Here is a 15,549-nt window from a genome sequence, read left to right as displayed (position 1 = left end):
AATCTGGTTGATGACGTCCTTCCAATGATTACATAGTTTGTACCCATCCTCTCGGTTGAAATTGTGTCAGTGTCTGTATATATGGATGGCTTCATGAACGAATCTATGTTGATAGCCAGTGGGCTTGCAAAGTACCTTCGTCTTAGAGAAATCAATTTCGTGTGAGCCAACCGCATTACAACAATGATCAGCCACAGCTGAAGTGTTGGTCCTCCCGTGTTTCAAATCTACCGAATACTCACGAACACGGTCCGAGACATGTCGCTTAGTTTCCCCAATGTAACTACTGCCGCAGACAGCTTAGTTTGTCGACGCCGGGGTATTGCATGTTAGGGATGTTATCCTTCACAGATGGGATCAGATCACGAATTTTATGCACTTAAATCGAACCTGCATCTTGTGTTTGCTCATGATTTTGGAAATCTTTTTAGTGACCCCTGCTATGTATTGCAAGGTGATGCTTTTGATTGGGTCCTCAGATGGCTCTTTCCCAACGGTTGAGGTGATAGCATTACGGATTGTATAGTCCGAATATCCATTCGTCTGAGAGCCTGGTGCACGTGTTTCAGTTCACTGGCTAGGTGATGATGGTCGAAGATACATCGAGCTCTATGGTGTAGAGTTTTGAAGAGGGAATTCTTCTGGGATGGATGGTGGTGGGAGTCAGGTTTTAAGTAGGCATCAGTATGGGTTGCTTTCCTGTAGACAGTGTCCCATTGAGCCATCTGGTCTCTTCTAAATTAGCACATCCAAGAATGGTAGCTTGTCATCCATGGTGAATTTGATGGCTGGGTGTATGGAATTAATGTGATTGAGCAATTGGTTCAGAGCTGGTCAGCCATGTGGCCAGATAACGAATGTGTCATCTATGTACCTCTTCCACAAGGACGGATGTAGAGAGGATGCCTGGATGGCGTCTGTCTCAAATCTTTCCATGAAAACATTGGCTACAACCGGAGATAAGGGAGAACCCATTGGGGTGCCTTCAACTTGTTTGTAGAATGTTCCATTCCCGGTGAAGTATGTGTTGGTAAGGCAGTGTCTCACTAGGGCCGGTACATCAGCATGCAATCCTTGCTGGACCATATCTTCAATGATTGCAATGGTGCCTGCTGCTGTCACATCTTTTAATGCTAAACGAATCTTGTTCAAGGCAGGCTTGGCGCTGATCTCAGAGAGAATTAGATTGCTCCGAATTGAACTAGATCATGTGAACAAGACACTCTAGAAATCATACTTAACATTGACAGAAAAATGTCTACATCTAATTGGGAACATGTAGATAACATGACAGCCTCGTCAGCCGCTACAATGTCAGCTAAATGTAAAGATAACCTGATTTCCAAGTTCAACCTCCTTTCCAAGAAGCCAGATCCACACATTCGAAGAGACCAGATGGCTCAATTGGCCACTGTCTACATGAAAACAACCGATACTGATGCCTACGTAAAACCTGACTCCCACCACCATCCATCCTAGAAGAATTCCCTCATCAAAATTCTACACCATAGAGCTCGATGTATCTCCGACCATCATCACCTAGCCAGTGAACTGAAACACGTGCAGCAGGCTCTCAGACGAATGGATATTTGGACTACACAATCCGTAATGCTATCACCTCAACCGTTGGGAAAGAGTCATCTGAGGACTCAATCAAAACCATCACCTTGCAATACATAGCAGGGGTCACCAAAAATATTTCCCAAATCATGAGCAAACACAAGATGCAGGTTCGATTTAACAGTGCATAAAATTCGTGATCTGATCCCATCTGTTAAGGATAAGATCCCTGACGTGTTTGTGAGTATTCGGTAGATTTGAAACACGAGAGGACCAACAACACTTCAGCCGTGGCTGATCATTGTTTTGATGCGGTTAGCTCACAAGAAATTGATTTCTCTAAGACGAAGGTACTTTGCAAGCCCACTGGCTATCAACAAAGATTCGTTCATGAAGCCATCCATATACACAATTTCAACCGAGAGGATGGGTACAAACTCAGCAATCATTGGAGGGACGTCATCAACCAGTTTAAGTCATAATTGCCTGTTTCCATCTTGTCACCTTCCGATGTTAGTTTTACTTTACTAAAGATGGGACAAGCAATTCCAGTTCCTGCGGTGTTGCCCCTGCATTAAACGTACCACACAAGTTGTTAATGTCTCCATGTCTCATGCGGCTCCCCTTCTCCTGATTTCACATTAACATAACCATTTCCGCTTGTGCTGGCCCCAGGGCACTTGTGCCCTTCCCACTTCGTTCCGATTCCAGGAGGCTTGGGCTACGTCCATTTTACACCTTTAAAGACAGCTCGCCTTTCGTGGCTTTCGCCCCCTTTTTTCCCACCTGACGACGGTCGCTTGTGCTGCAATCGAGACATCGTAGTTTGTTGTTTATTTTATTATTTTTAAAACTATCTAAGTGACTTTACCGAAAGACAAAGAACACGGTAGTTTATTTTAACTGGGTGTGAACTCAAGGCATCCGATGGTTCGACTTCGTCAGAAATGTCACTATTGCATCTGCGACCGGTCTCCGAAAGCGATTGAGAGCTTAGTTCGAGGGAGACGGCTGTCACTTCTTGGACACATCGCCCGTCGCGATGCGCAAACTTCTGAAGGAAGTTTAACACGTACGCTTTCGCGACTAATATCCTTTTTTGGGTTAGATTGCGTAAACGTCGTTAAACCTGCCACCACCAATGAGTAAGATTTGTTGCAAAAACAAAACATGCCAATTCGTTGCGAGTTCAGTACAACAGGTGTGCCCAGCAGGAAATTGCGCACTTTAGTTGGTGGTCGACGTTCGAAGTGGACCATTACGCAAAAACAAGAGTTTGTGTGATGGTTTGTTCCTTGGCAAGATTTAGCAAGGTATTGTGGTTCATTTGTGGTAAGCACTTTGTGTGCAATGAGCACGACCTTATAACAAAAATGCACAAATGGTGTGTGCATTGGTACAACATTTATTTCTGGAGAACAAAAAAGTCAGTTACAAAATGTCACAAAATCTGGTAGAGTAAACAACATTGGCTTTTTGCGATGTCAACTTTAGTGTGCATTTTTGTTTATTTATTCACAAAGTGGACGTGAAAAGCAGCAAGAAAAATGTTTTGATTGACAAATATGTCACACACTCAACATGACAAGTTCCGATACTGCCGGCAATTCGCTCTACAAGTTCGCAATGAGCACACACAAACACAACACGGCTCTGTTAACAGCTCTTGGGCATCTCACATCCGTGTGATGTCCCACACTTCGTTACACTTGGGACCTGGACTGCTGCAAACTCATCGAATGTGTCAAAATAACTGTTCAGCAAAGCTATGGTTAAGATGAGAATCACTCTACCCACTGACACTGACATGCAGACGAGATGCATTTATGATGAACAGCCAAAAACAATTTGTGAAAACACGGACTCGTCTGGATTGAAAAGCCCTTTACAAAGACGACGCTTCGAAAGTTTGTTTTCAAAGGAGTCCCGACATTACAGGTACCAACACTGCCTATGACAAACACTGAGAATCTTACACACAGCAGCCAAAATGCTATGACTTTGGGGAACATGAAATCCATTCACACATCCTACAGCTGCAATGGAAGCTCATCACGTTATATATAAAAAAAACGTATGAGAAAGAATTTGTTTCATCCAATGCCCTGAATATGGCCAAGACCTTTGGTCTAATTGCTCAAGTTGTATTTCCCCTGGACTGCTTCTATTAAAGACCCACTTACTCTGCAATGACCATCGCCCCCGACGTCCCCCCAACATCATCTGAACACTTCAGCCGCTGGACTCCTTGAGAAAGAAGTGCATCTTGTCGCTGATGAGCTTGCGCTCGGGGTTGAGCTTCTTAAGGATCTGTGCGATGATGTTCACCGTCTGGTTGCTGCTCAGCCCCGTCTTTTTGGTCTGAAACTTCTTGAGGAGGTCCTTGGTAGTCATGGGCTTCCTGGAGAGATACCTCCTCACCGCGTCCTCCGTCAGTTGCACGTCACTGAAGGAAAACGGGCGCAAGTGCATCAGTGTGTGCGCAGTTATCGTGCAAAACCGATTACAGAAAAAATATGAAAGCCATTCATTCAATGTTTGGATTTATTGTCGCCCCTTAGGCAGTGCCCAACTGTCCCCACAAAAGTATGAGGAATAGCTTGTCTAGATCTCGCGCCTGATGCATAAGGCAGCAGTAGGGCAATGATGGATATAATCCGATTCCTAACAAGGTAGAAAACTTTGCATGATTGTCTAATTATCCTGCTGCTATATAAAATTAAATGGCCACTAAGGCTCTTTTGAGTTACCATAATACAGGCACAGTATGGCGATGCCATGTGATATGCAAGGCATGACGGGAGGACTGAACCATTGGTCACAACTTTTGCTGTCCAGAAATCACAATTTGCATGAATCATTACACTTAACTCTGCTACCAATACAGCACAACAGCCTTACCCAGAGCTGGGTGTAGATTTCCCCGATGAGGGCGGAGTCTCCAGTTTCTGTCGCTTAGCTGCCGGCTTGTCCATGCCTTCCGCCAGCAGCTTACCTACACCATCCGCAACAGCACAATATTCATCGCCGGTCCACATTCAAAAGCTCAATGCAGTTCTTTACAATTCAGACCACAGTAAATGTATTGTGTACCTGGCTACAAAGTCATCTGTAATGAGGCTTGCCAGTGAAGTGCTCCGGCCCACCCGGAGGATGCAATGGGACTCGTTGGTGATGCTCTGGCTGAGCCGGCTTTTCCCTGGGACTTAATATTGTCGGTGCTGGGCCCTGGTTGCTTCTTCAAGGGCTGTGCCGCAGCATCTCTCTTCTCTTCCCGGTGTTTACCTGTTCCGTCTCCCCCCCACCATCCATCTACTCTAAATGTAGCTTCTCATTTTTGCAAAGTCTTTAGAAGTGGTGGCATTCAGATGATATATATTTGTTCTATATTCACATCACCAACCTTTTCCTTTCAGAGTTATTTGGTGCTCTCAAGAAGGGTCATTACCTGAAATGTTGTCTATTATATATTTTTATTTTAAGGCAGTGATATTGATTGTGTTATGTTTTTTGTTGAGGACTAAATAGGACTTCCAAATATCTTGAGCAAGCCACACATTAACACACACATGAGTGTTATCGAATAATAATGTGCCAGTAGTGACTGGGCAATTAGAATCAAGTGTTCCTGCCAGGTTGAAAACATTCCACTTTAGTACCGGATCAGTGCAACTAAGATGCTTGCAGTGACAATTAAATATTGTTTGGGCTGATGTTTCTCAGTGATTGGGCTCATGTGGCCATGGGCCACGTGCAATGAAGTCTAGGCCATATCCAGTCTGTAGAGCGTGTGTTCCCCACCCCTATCCTACAACTCACCATCCAACTGTTGTCAGGTGACCCTTGCGAGAAACTCGGAAACTTTGTGCTCGTGCGCGAGCGTGACCGGTTGTGAGCACACACATGATTTGAGTAAACACAACGTGTATGTGCATGCGGGGGAGCGGTAGTGTAGCGGTTAAGCGCACTGCGCTACGAGCCCGGCAACCCAGGTTCGATTCCCGATTATCTGAACTGGTCCTGGGATTCCCCTAGGTCGACTCAGTCTCAAATGAGTACCTGGCGCGATGTGTAAATATTGACTGGGGGAGACAAAGACGGCCAGGCGTGTTGATGGTCACCCCACCCCCTAAGTGTGCCGTGTCGGCCTTCGTAGGTGCTCGCTAACAGCACTTGCCCCAACAGACCGTTCAAACTATATAGGGGGAAGGGGAATCTTTGTCTTTGTCTGCGTGTGTGCACGAGTAACATACGAGCCGGCGTGCCGTGCTCGAGCTTGTTGGCGGCGGCGCGCAGCGTGGCGGAAGTGCCGCTCTCCACCGCGGGCGAGCTGGGGCGGCTATTCCCACGGCTCGAGCTCCGGCTGCCCCCCGACGGCTTCCTCGCCCGCTTCGGTGGGGACGGCTTCTTTTTCTGAAATTATTACATTTGTATTGTTCCGTTTCAGCGTAGGGCAAGCATGTGCAACAGGGAGGCAATGCCATTCCACAAAAAAAAAACAGGAATGAGTGGGATTAATGATACTTTCATTTTGTAAAGTGCCATTCATGCCAATAGCATCCCATAACGCTGTACATTAATTATATATAAGGACCAAATCCCATATAAGCCACTATGAAAACCCTACTACCTAGCAAAGCCAAAAATGAATAAAGAAATGGCACCAAAACAAAAAGCATAAACAGAAAAAAAAGTTATCACAACAAATAAATTAGTCCATGGGGTCTACATATTTCAGACCACAATCCTAACTCCCCAACCAAACCAATGCACAGGAGGGGTGGTGGAGTTCCAACATGTTACGACTCTTATATCGATGGGTCCACTATTTAAAATGTGATTATCTATTTTGTCAGCATATACCTGAATGAATAAAAAGGACACTTGGTTTTAGGTTTGAATAATATTGAATCCGGTGTGGAGTAGGATGGTATTCCAGACTGAGAGGGCTTAGCCATGGGAAACAGCATTACGTAAACTTACAGCAATGAAGAGGGCCGAGGATGTGGCGTCGTCAATGTCACTTTCCTCCGAAGACTCCGTGTCGCTGGCTGTGCACACATTAACAGTGATTAAAAATAAAAAGTCATAATGCCATCGCATCAGTATAAGTAATAATACCTTTTCCCGATTTGTATCCCGCATTGAGCAACTTATGCATCAGATGAAGTATCCATTCGGATCTCTCGCAGAGCAGTATAACCTTTAATGTAAGAGAATGGTCCATGGAATCACGAATCTTTATTTATAATTGAGGAATCCAATAAGCGAGAAAGCTCATTTTCACAGATCTACCTCGGAGATCTCCTTAACTGTCCTCTGGCGCACAGTAAGGGGAAAGACTTTACTACCCCTCTCTTCCACAACGAGTGATGTTCAACACAGTCACATCGATATTTGTAGCTCGATTAGTTGGAGAACCAAATTTTACGTGGTGGATTTTTTTGTGTGCAGTCATTCGTGAGACCATCAGAAACCAGTTCAATCACAGGCGGCTGCCCGGATTCGCGCTCAGGATCTCAGCAGTCTCATCTCAGAGCTCTAAGCCACCCCAGCGCAAGCATAATGTGCTGAATGAAGGTGAGCATGCATACACAATCGTGGGGCACAAGAGGAAAACCCAAGATCTCAACCTTTCTTTTTCTTTTCCTTCTTCTCCAAGACCGGTGTTTTCTTTCCTTCCTCCTCCTCCTCTTCCTTCTTTTCCTCCTCATTCTCGTGCTCAGATTCACTCTCGTCGCTGCTGCCCACCTCCTCGTCCACGCCTGCCCCACAGCCACGAGGGCAACCACAAACGGCAGCCTTCAATCGCACCGCGTCACAGCACTGCAAGGTTCGCCGCTCACGAGACCGTTCCACAAGACCGCCCAAAGAGATATCCCGAAGAGAGAGGTTCCCTCACCTTTTTGTACGTCCTTCTCCGTCGACTGCTTCAGCTTCTCATTGTCGAGTTCCTCCTCCTCGCTGCAACAAACGACCGATCACGTTCAACACTTTTACACATTTTACGATCACATATAATTTCTGCCGAATGGCATTTCTTGAACAGATTGCATGTACTTGCACAAACCCTGTTGTCGATTCACTGCTGGAAGAAGGCCTACTCACACGAAACAGATTCTGGTGGTTATTTGACCATTCTTCCAGTCTAAACATTCTGATTCCGATTCTGACTTGACCATACTAGTCAGTGCGGATTGGTGAAAGCGAGGAATATGTAGGAGCATACAAGTATGGTACACAGCAATGGATTTTGCGGCACCGCCCTCTGCTGTCGATGAATTAGCATAGCCCGTGCACGCTATAATACCGAATATACACGGTGATCACCAGTCCAAGTACAAGCTTAATCCTGTTTAGCTTCCGAGATCTGGCTTATTCCGATTGGTTCGGTCGCAGGCAAACAGACTACACCTTGCTAATGACACTCAATTAATTCTAAACTGTTCAATCGATGCATATGTTGACAACATACCTTTTTGACATATCAATGTGAAAGATAGCACAGACGTTTTTGTATTATTTTCCACAATTAAAACAGCACTTGCCTATCGTGCCATGCACACGCGCAATCAACATGAAGCGACGCTTGAAAAAGTACACTGTTGCTAAAGGAGCTGAGACCTGGACTCGTCGGAAAAGTAGTCGACCTCCAGCCCCTCGTAATCGCCATCGTCGCTCTCTTCGAGCACGTCCTCCTCGTCGCTGCCTTTCTTCTTCTTCTTCTTGGCCGCGGCCTTCTTGTCTTTGCCCTTGTCTGGACGCTTCTGGCTTCCCTCTTCTGAAATTGGGAGAGATGGAGCGGGGAAGGGCGTGCGGGGAAAAATTGTGTAGGTTAACTCCGAGGGAGAGGGGTAGTTTGGCTGCGCAATTATCGCAGGCAGGATTATGTGAACCAAGGCAGACGTGCTGTGTTTATTCTACTTCTTTGCTACGAGTGAAATTTCCTTCAAAAACGTTGTGCCATTACCCATAGGTCCATCTGTACACAAATTAACAAAGCATAAATAATTTTCCAGTTGGAGCAGCAATGCAGAAATTGGCATGCTGAACCAGGCTACGGCTTACATAAGTGGTGCATGATAACTCAACCAGTCATGTTTCTATAGAAAAAAAACCCCTTTTTTATTTTACTAAGTGAGACCCACTGAGCTATATCGCTCTATAAGAGGTTTTTTTGGATTAGATCGCGTGGTTTTCAAATGTTTAATTAAAACCTGCCACCACCCGCCACAGCCAACTAGTAAGGGTTGTCAAGCCTAATTAGAGAATCTATCGAAATTGAAAGAAATAAAAATAATTTTAACCGTTCGGATAGCTACCGCCTTAGTGCTGCGTAGAAGCGAATCAACAATTTTTTTTTTTAATTAATGCGTATAAAGGGCAGCATACTTCAATCGGGATTACCGTTGGTACAGCTATTTTAATACACACAATAGACAGGAAGGACAAGATCAAAGGGCTCGCATAATGCCCCCCCCCCCCCACACTTTCCGCAAGAGCGCAGAAGAGTGGTCACCACATCTACGCCTCTATATAAGGAACGAAACAAGTCTTGACTTAAAGCTTTCGTGACTGCAGGAATTCATATTCTTTGGGTCTTTCGGTAGATAGGTTCAAATTAATGAAAATAAAATAAAAAAACGACGTTTCGATCACAACACAAGCGATCGTCATCAGAAGAGGGGGGAAAGCTGCTGAGGCAGACTGTTTTAAAGCTTTAAAATGGGTGTAGCCCAAGGGTCACAAACGACTTGGGCGGGGCTAGTGATGTTAATGTGAGAAATTAGCATGTTAATGTAAGATCATAGAGCGGCCTCTATGACGAGGGCACAGAGGTGGCTGTGTTAATGTGAGAGATCAGCATGTTAATGTAAGATGGCAGAGCCGCCGCCACGTTGAGGCCGGCGCGAGGAGGTGGCTATGTTGGTGTGAAATTTTTTTAACCTCTTAATGTGAAATCGGAGAGCCGAAGCTACGGGGGAAATAAAAACTAACATCGGAAAGTGGCAGGATGAGAACATCACAGCCAGTTATTAACTTAAACTGGTTGATGACGTCCTTCCAATGATCGCTGAGTTTGTACCCATCCTCTCGGTTGAAATTGTGTCTGTATATGTGGATGGCTTCATGAACGAATCTTTGTTGATAGCCAGTGGGCTTACAAAGTATCTTTGGTCTTAGAGAAATCAATTTCGTGTGAGCCAACCGCATTAAAATAATGATCAGCCACGGCAGACGCGAAGATAACATCACACGACCATGGTGCCCCTTAAATAAATAAAGAATATAAGTTGCATCATCAATTCTCAAGCTTGGGAAAGACACCAACACAATGGCACAAAAGTCCCAGACAACACCAAGACAACACACTGTCCCTGAAGAAAAATTGTACATTAAAATGAAACATACATTAAGGATCAAATTTACAAATCGCATTTGCAAATGTGCTAATTAGTTAAAATGTAAATCTTGTGGGTTTACTCTCTAATTTGGCTGTGTCGGGTGGTGGCGGGGTGAGAGACACATTTATATTTATGCGCTCTAACCCAAAAACCCTTTATTGTGAATTAAACAACTCGGAGCAGGACAATCGCACTCACCATTGTCATCGGAGTCCTTCTCGCTATCTGAGGACATCTGCAGGTGCTCCTCCAGATCAGAGATGCGCAGGTCACCGCTCTTCTTCTTGCCTTTCTTCCCTTTCTTGCCATCCTCATCAACATCATCGGCCTCTTCGCCACCCTCTTTCAACCGCTTCTGCACCATGATCGCGAAGTGATTCAGCACCTTATTCCGCCTGCTCGAAACGGACAGAGGAAAGGAGAGGGTTACTAAAACTCGGAGAACCCGGACAGAACACACACACACATACAAGCGGATACCATCCAGAGGTTCTCACAGACAGGTTCATTAATCCACTGCCTGTACTGCCATCTCTTAAGCCAACTCACAGTCCAGAGGAGGTTGGTGGAATCACTAATGTATATGATTCACCAATCATTGCATCCAGGGTAATGGATCACAAGTGCCTTAAAAATTTGTTGATGTTCTGTGGGTTAAATAAATGCTAATATTAGATGCTGGGATATGACAATCAAACAGAACAAAAAATATAACTTTCAGAAGCCCACTTGCTAAAGGATCAGTGCTGAGTTAGCACCGGTAAGATCCGGGGTTTGAATCCAGGCAACTGCCACCTTTGATTAAATCGGGTTCTCAAGTATAGAGAGTTGATGGTCTCAGCTCAGTCGCCAATTAATGCACTACACAACCATCAGAGTAAATCTGGTTTTACAACTAATTTGGCAAAATTACAGCTCTGAAAATTAAAAATACCTGTTTGACTATCATGTGATGAACCTTACTCTGGACCGTGTGGAAGAGAAGTCACTTGAAGGGATTTCCGAGTCGGGTCTGTGGTATCCACTTCCGTTTGCCGTTGTCTGCATTAAGGGTTGCACTACTCTGCGAGAGATCCAAAAGGATAATAAATCTCATGACATAACACTATTTTTATTCTTTGGGTCTTTCGGAAAAGTCACGTAGATAGGTTCAAAGAAAATAACAAAAAATTCCTGCAGTAATGAAAGTTTTAAGTCAAGACTATTTTGTAAAGTCAATTTAACAGGACCCCAGCTGTCCAAGCGAATTGATGACGACGATGATCACCCAGATGCACAAGGGTGTGTGTGCGCTCTGTCTCACCGCCCCCACTCCTCCTCGGCCTCCTCGGCAGTGAGCGTGCGGTGCTTGGACTGCGCCGTGAAGTTGTACCAGCTGCTCACGGGGAATGCCTCAAACGCTCCGTCAGCGCATTGCGCAAACACGTAGTAGCAGGCGTTCTCCGTCACCCCGCCCTTCTTCACACCTTTGTACCTGCAGCAAACAGCGAAGAAGCCACTCATCATCAAATGGTCACAGCCACATGCTGTGACCATTTCAGCCACATGCTGTGACCATTTCTTCCAGTTTCACGATGCATACGAGCTGAGCCCATCACTGCGAATCTGTGATGAGTGTCATTTTGAGTGTTTCCTTCTTTGGCTACCACAATATTGTTAAGTCTCGACCACAGGCCATAATCTCTTCTAGCAAAATGTTCTACCCAAGCCCACATTTAACAGCAGTCAATATGATGTTGCTACCTGACGTTTGTTTTCATATTCGTCTTGAGATATACTGCATAAGAGTCGTGGTATAAATATGAGATTATTGAAAGTGCTCTATCTCACAGTATAATTCCCAGCATGCATTTCTACACGCTTTTCACACTTTTAAGCTTTTGCTCAATTTTCTTTCCCATTGTCTATGTTGTTGATTCATGGTCATGGCAGGTGAATTATAATAAAAATACATAAAACATTAACATATTTAGAAGGCCATGATAGGCCAGTCAAAATATATTGTTGCTTGCTTACAACGCTCAACACAACTGGATGTTTGAGAGTTAAAATTCCGATTGGAGGATCGATTCCCTCTCGCCATCTCTCCTTCGCCACCATCGGGCCTCACGCGGCGCCTCACCAGGCCTCACGTAGCGATGGATCTCACCTGCGGCCCGCCTTCCCGTTGACCTTGAGCAGCCAGGGCTGGTCCTCGATCTTGAACTGGCGCAGGGTGATGCCGTATTTTTTGCGCCGCGCCTCCTCACGCTGCTTGCGCCTGAACTCGCTGCCAGCACCAAACTCTGGCAACTCCTCTTCACCGTACATCTTCTTGTTCGTCAGGTCCCGTTCCATCTTCGCCTACGTGAGGTTGTGCGCCAGTCGTTACAGAGTGGACTACAACAAGTACTTGTACAGCCCGTTCTAAACCCACTGCTTTGTAGGCAGTGGGGTACATTTGACCATACTTCATCACGCTGGTCAGTGCGAATTGAATATGGGGGGAGTGCAAAACCATAAATATTTTTTTTGCACTGCCCTCTACTGCCCGCAATGCTTATTGCAACTGTCTTTTGTGCTTGGTAGTCACCCATGCATGCACTATCCAGGCTCACAAAACCCTGCTTAACTTTCGAGATCTGATATTGGGTCCATTCTGGGTGACTTGTTAATAGGCAAATGAAAAAAAAACGAAAATGAGACAAAAACGTAAATGTACATTGTGTAAAAAATAACCGTAGTAATTCAAACGATAAAACCACAGCTCCAAAGTTGAAATTCCCTCGACCATCTCAATTCTCGACAGACAGGGGAGAAGGCACACACGCACCTGTGTCCAGGCAGAGAAGTCCACCTTGTCACCGGGGTTGAAGGCCATGAGGTTGAACCTCTTCGTGTTGTTTCTGCGCAAATAACAGATGTGTCCAAACGCTCAAAATGACACAAGTATTACACAAGCAATGCAATTGTCACCAAATATTTCCGAAAAAATATATATTTTCACGTACGGATGACGAATGAGGGAATCAATGAGGATCAGTGAAATATGATTTCTATCGTAAGCTAAAGCGTGAATGTGCATTGACAGCCACATGACTATATTTCTGTAATTGTGCCATTTCTGGAAACGTCAATTTCATAAAGAGAACCACCATTTTTTGCTAAGGTGGCCTCTGACCGTTTTATTTGTAGTATTTTCCCCAAATTATATTGTAACGGTGTTATTGGCTTCATGTCATAAACAACTCTTGTGTCACCACCCCATGTTGGTGAACTACCTCTTTAAGATGGCATCACATTACCGCTTCAGTTTTTTTTTTAAAAATTTTCCTCTTATTCACGGTGTCACCTTGCTCAGATGCCCTGCTGTAGATGTTCTCATGCTGTTCATCAAGAGCCCAGGGGCCGGGTTCTTGATGATAAAGGCACTAACAGTAGATTGTGGATAAAATAGAACCCTCGTCATGTCGTGCGATTGCAGTCATCGCTGTGTGTCCACAGCGATGACTGCGACATTGGGAGCACTGGGAACTCACTTGGGCACACGCACCACATACTCCGTGCTCGTTGTCTTAGAGCTGCCTCCCTGCAGGATACACACACACACACACACGTTTAGACGCACATACTGTATGGGGAAAGCATTGTTAATTGTGGTTTTTTTTATATATATATAGAGGATGTTTACATTTGCGTGCAGTAAATTTTAAATGTCTCTTGTAATTGTATTGTTTGTTGCGGTTGCACCCGGCTCTTGGCTCACAGGGTAAAACCAAATAAATGAAAACTGAAACGAGTGAACACCTATTAAGGCCAGCATGGCACGCGAAAGGGTGTTGTGGCTATTGAATTGTCTGACCGTATTCATGGTGCTAACTTATTGCACCGGGTACTCGTTGATGGTTCAGTCGGGGTGGCTCAGGATATCGGGTTCGCTACGACATATGAAGTAACAACAACAACAACGCCATCCGCCACGAAGAGGCGGCCATGTCACCCAGATGTTTGTGCCAAAATTAGGTGCAACTTCGAGCACACCACCTGTGGTACACGAACTCTCGCAAAACACAAACACTCCTCCTTCCAGCCACACGCTCCACAAGGTTTCCAGAGACGTCATCTTACAAAATTGTCAAATTGAACAGAACTGAGGTCGACATAATTAAAGCGGTCTTTGTTTTCTTACACAGTTGCTGAACAAAGGACACAAAACATCAAGCGACCAACAAACAGCACAACCAACGTTGTGATGGACACGGCATGACACGTTTCTTGAATTGAAATACAGGTTTATGAGAGCTTGGGATAAGAGACGATGGGAGGAAATGCACGATACCTCGGGTCTTATAATAAACAAAGATCCCCTGTATATCCTGTAACAGACGATTGGGACCAGTGCTGTTAGCGAGCGCCTATGAAGGCCGGCACGAAACGCAAGGCGTTGGGTGGCCAACACCACGCCCGGCCGCCTTTGTCTCCCCAGTGGCGATGTTTACTACACACCGCACCAGGTACTCATTTGAGACCGAGTCGACCGGTCTGATAATGACGACTAAAAAAATCCAACACAATCACTTTGTAGCTGCGCGTCCCAGAACGTCCCCCACACGAAGCTTCGTCAATGAAAACATTATATTTTATAAGTCACAGAAGGCGCTCGTGACGGTCACTGCGAAGCCAACCCCCCTACACCCGCCGCCGTACTTTCGAAGCTTCTCCGAAGTGACGTTACGTAGAGCAACAATAGCCCGCGACTTGACAATGGATTCGTTAGTTTATACCATTCACGGGGATTACGTCTCACGCGACGGGGATGAGAGCAAGAGCCGACTCCAGATTCCGGACCTGCGATTGGCAAAGGATGGCTACGTACGGCGCAGAAGAAGTTCAACATGACCACGGTACAGACAAATACGAGCCGCAAACACGAACGAACGTAGCGCGCTCACCGGGGTAGCCATGTCGTCGCTCGTCTTACTCACGAGCTCACTTGCTTCGTAAATGTACGTTCACTCTTATAAGCATTACTATACCTATCACAACTGTTGCCTGTGATAATGAGGATGATTGTTTCGTTGTTATGATGATGGTTTTTATTATCGCTATTGATGTTGTTGATGGTAGTGGTGACGGAAACGCCACCCGTCTTCTCGGTACAGTGCGACACGAGGGGCGGATGTGACGCGTGGAAACGCGATGACGTCATCGCGCGAGAACTGCGCGAGGGAACGCGACACAGCGCGATGACGTCATCGCTCGCGAACTGCGCGAGACGACGTGACGACGTCACCGCGCGAGACGATGCGATGACGTCATTATTGTAGTGAATGTCTCAGAGTACAGTACTATACGTGTATTGTATACCCTAGCTATTATATAGACGGAAATGTAAAAGTTATTTTGATTTAAAGCTTTCGTGACTGCAGTAATTCATATTCTTAGCTCTTTCGGTAAAGTCACGTTGAAGGGAAACAATAAAATAATAAAATATATATAAAACAATAAACATTCTCACGACGTTTCGACCATAACACAAACGGTCGTCATCAGGTGTGTAGGTTTGCATTAATTTATTTATTTTCAAACGGTGTATTTATTTATA

General features: G+C 45.2%; 1 protein-coding gene across 1 annotated transcript; it reads right to left on the bottom strand.

Annotated features, from left to right (window-relative positions):
- Positions 1 to 2,949: 2,949 nt before the first annotated feature.
- On the bottom strand, positions 2,950 to 15,152 carry GTF2F1 (general transcription factor IIF subunit 1). The gene is made up of 13 exons (XM_032966161.2): positions 14,897 to 15,152; positions 13,484 to 13,533; positions 12,778 to 12,850; positions 12,115 to 12,308; positions 11,269 to 11,439; positions 10,164 to 10,360; positions 8,185 to 8,341; positions 7,463 to 7,524; positions 7,194 to 7,325; positions 6,544 to 6,611; positions 5,814 to 5,973; positions 4,462 to 4,555; positions 2,950 to 4,006 (listed from the first exon to the last, which is right to left on the bottom strand). The coding sequence occupies exons 1-13, from the start codon at positions 14,906 to 14,908 to the stop codon at positions 3,793 to 3,795; spliced, it is 1,584 nt and encodes a 527-aa protein (XP_032822052.1). The 5' UTR covers positions 14,909 to 15,152; the 3' UTR covers positions 2,950 to 3,792.
- Positions 15,153 to 15,549: the final 397 nt, after the last annotated feature.

Source organism: Petromyzon marinus, chromosome 35 (assembly GCF_048934315.1).
Source record: "Petromyzon marinus isolate PM22_M1 ecotype Great Lakes invasive population chromosome 35, UKy_Petmar_22M1.pri1.0, whole genome shotgun sequence".
Classification (NCBI taxonomy): Eukaryota; Metazoa; Chordata; class Hyperoartia; order Petromyzontiformes; family Petromyzontidae; genus Petromyzon; species Petromyzon marinus.
This window is presented reverse-complemented; position numbering and strand designations above follow the sequence as displayed.

Coding starts and splice junctions, on each gene's coding strand:
- GTF2F1 (XM_032966161.2), bottom strand. Junction 11,440..12,114: donor AACGGGAAGGCGGGCCGCAG/GTGAGATCCATC, acceptor TGTTTGCTGCAG/GTACAAAGGTGTGAAGAAGG. Junction 4,556..5,813: donor CGAGCACGGCACGCCGGCTC/GTATGTTACTCG, acceptor CGGATGGTGTAG/GTAAGCTGCTGGCGGAAGGC.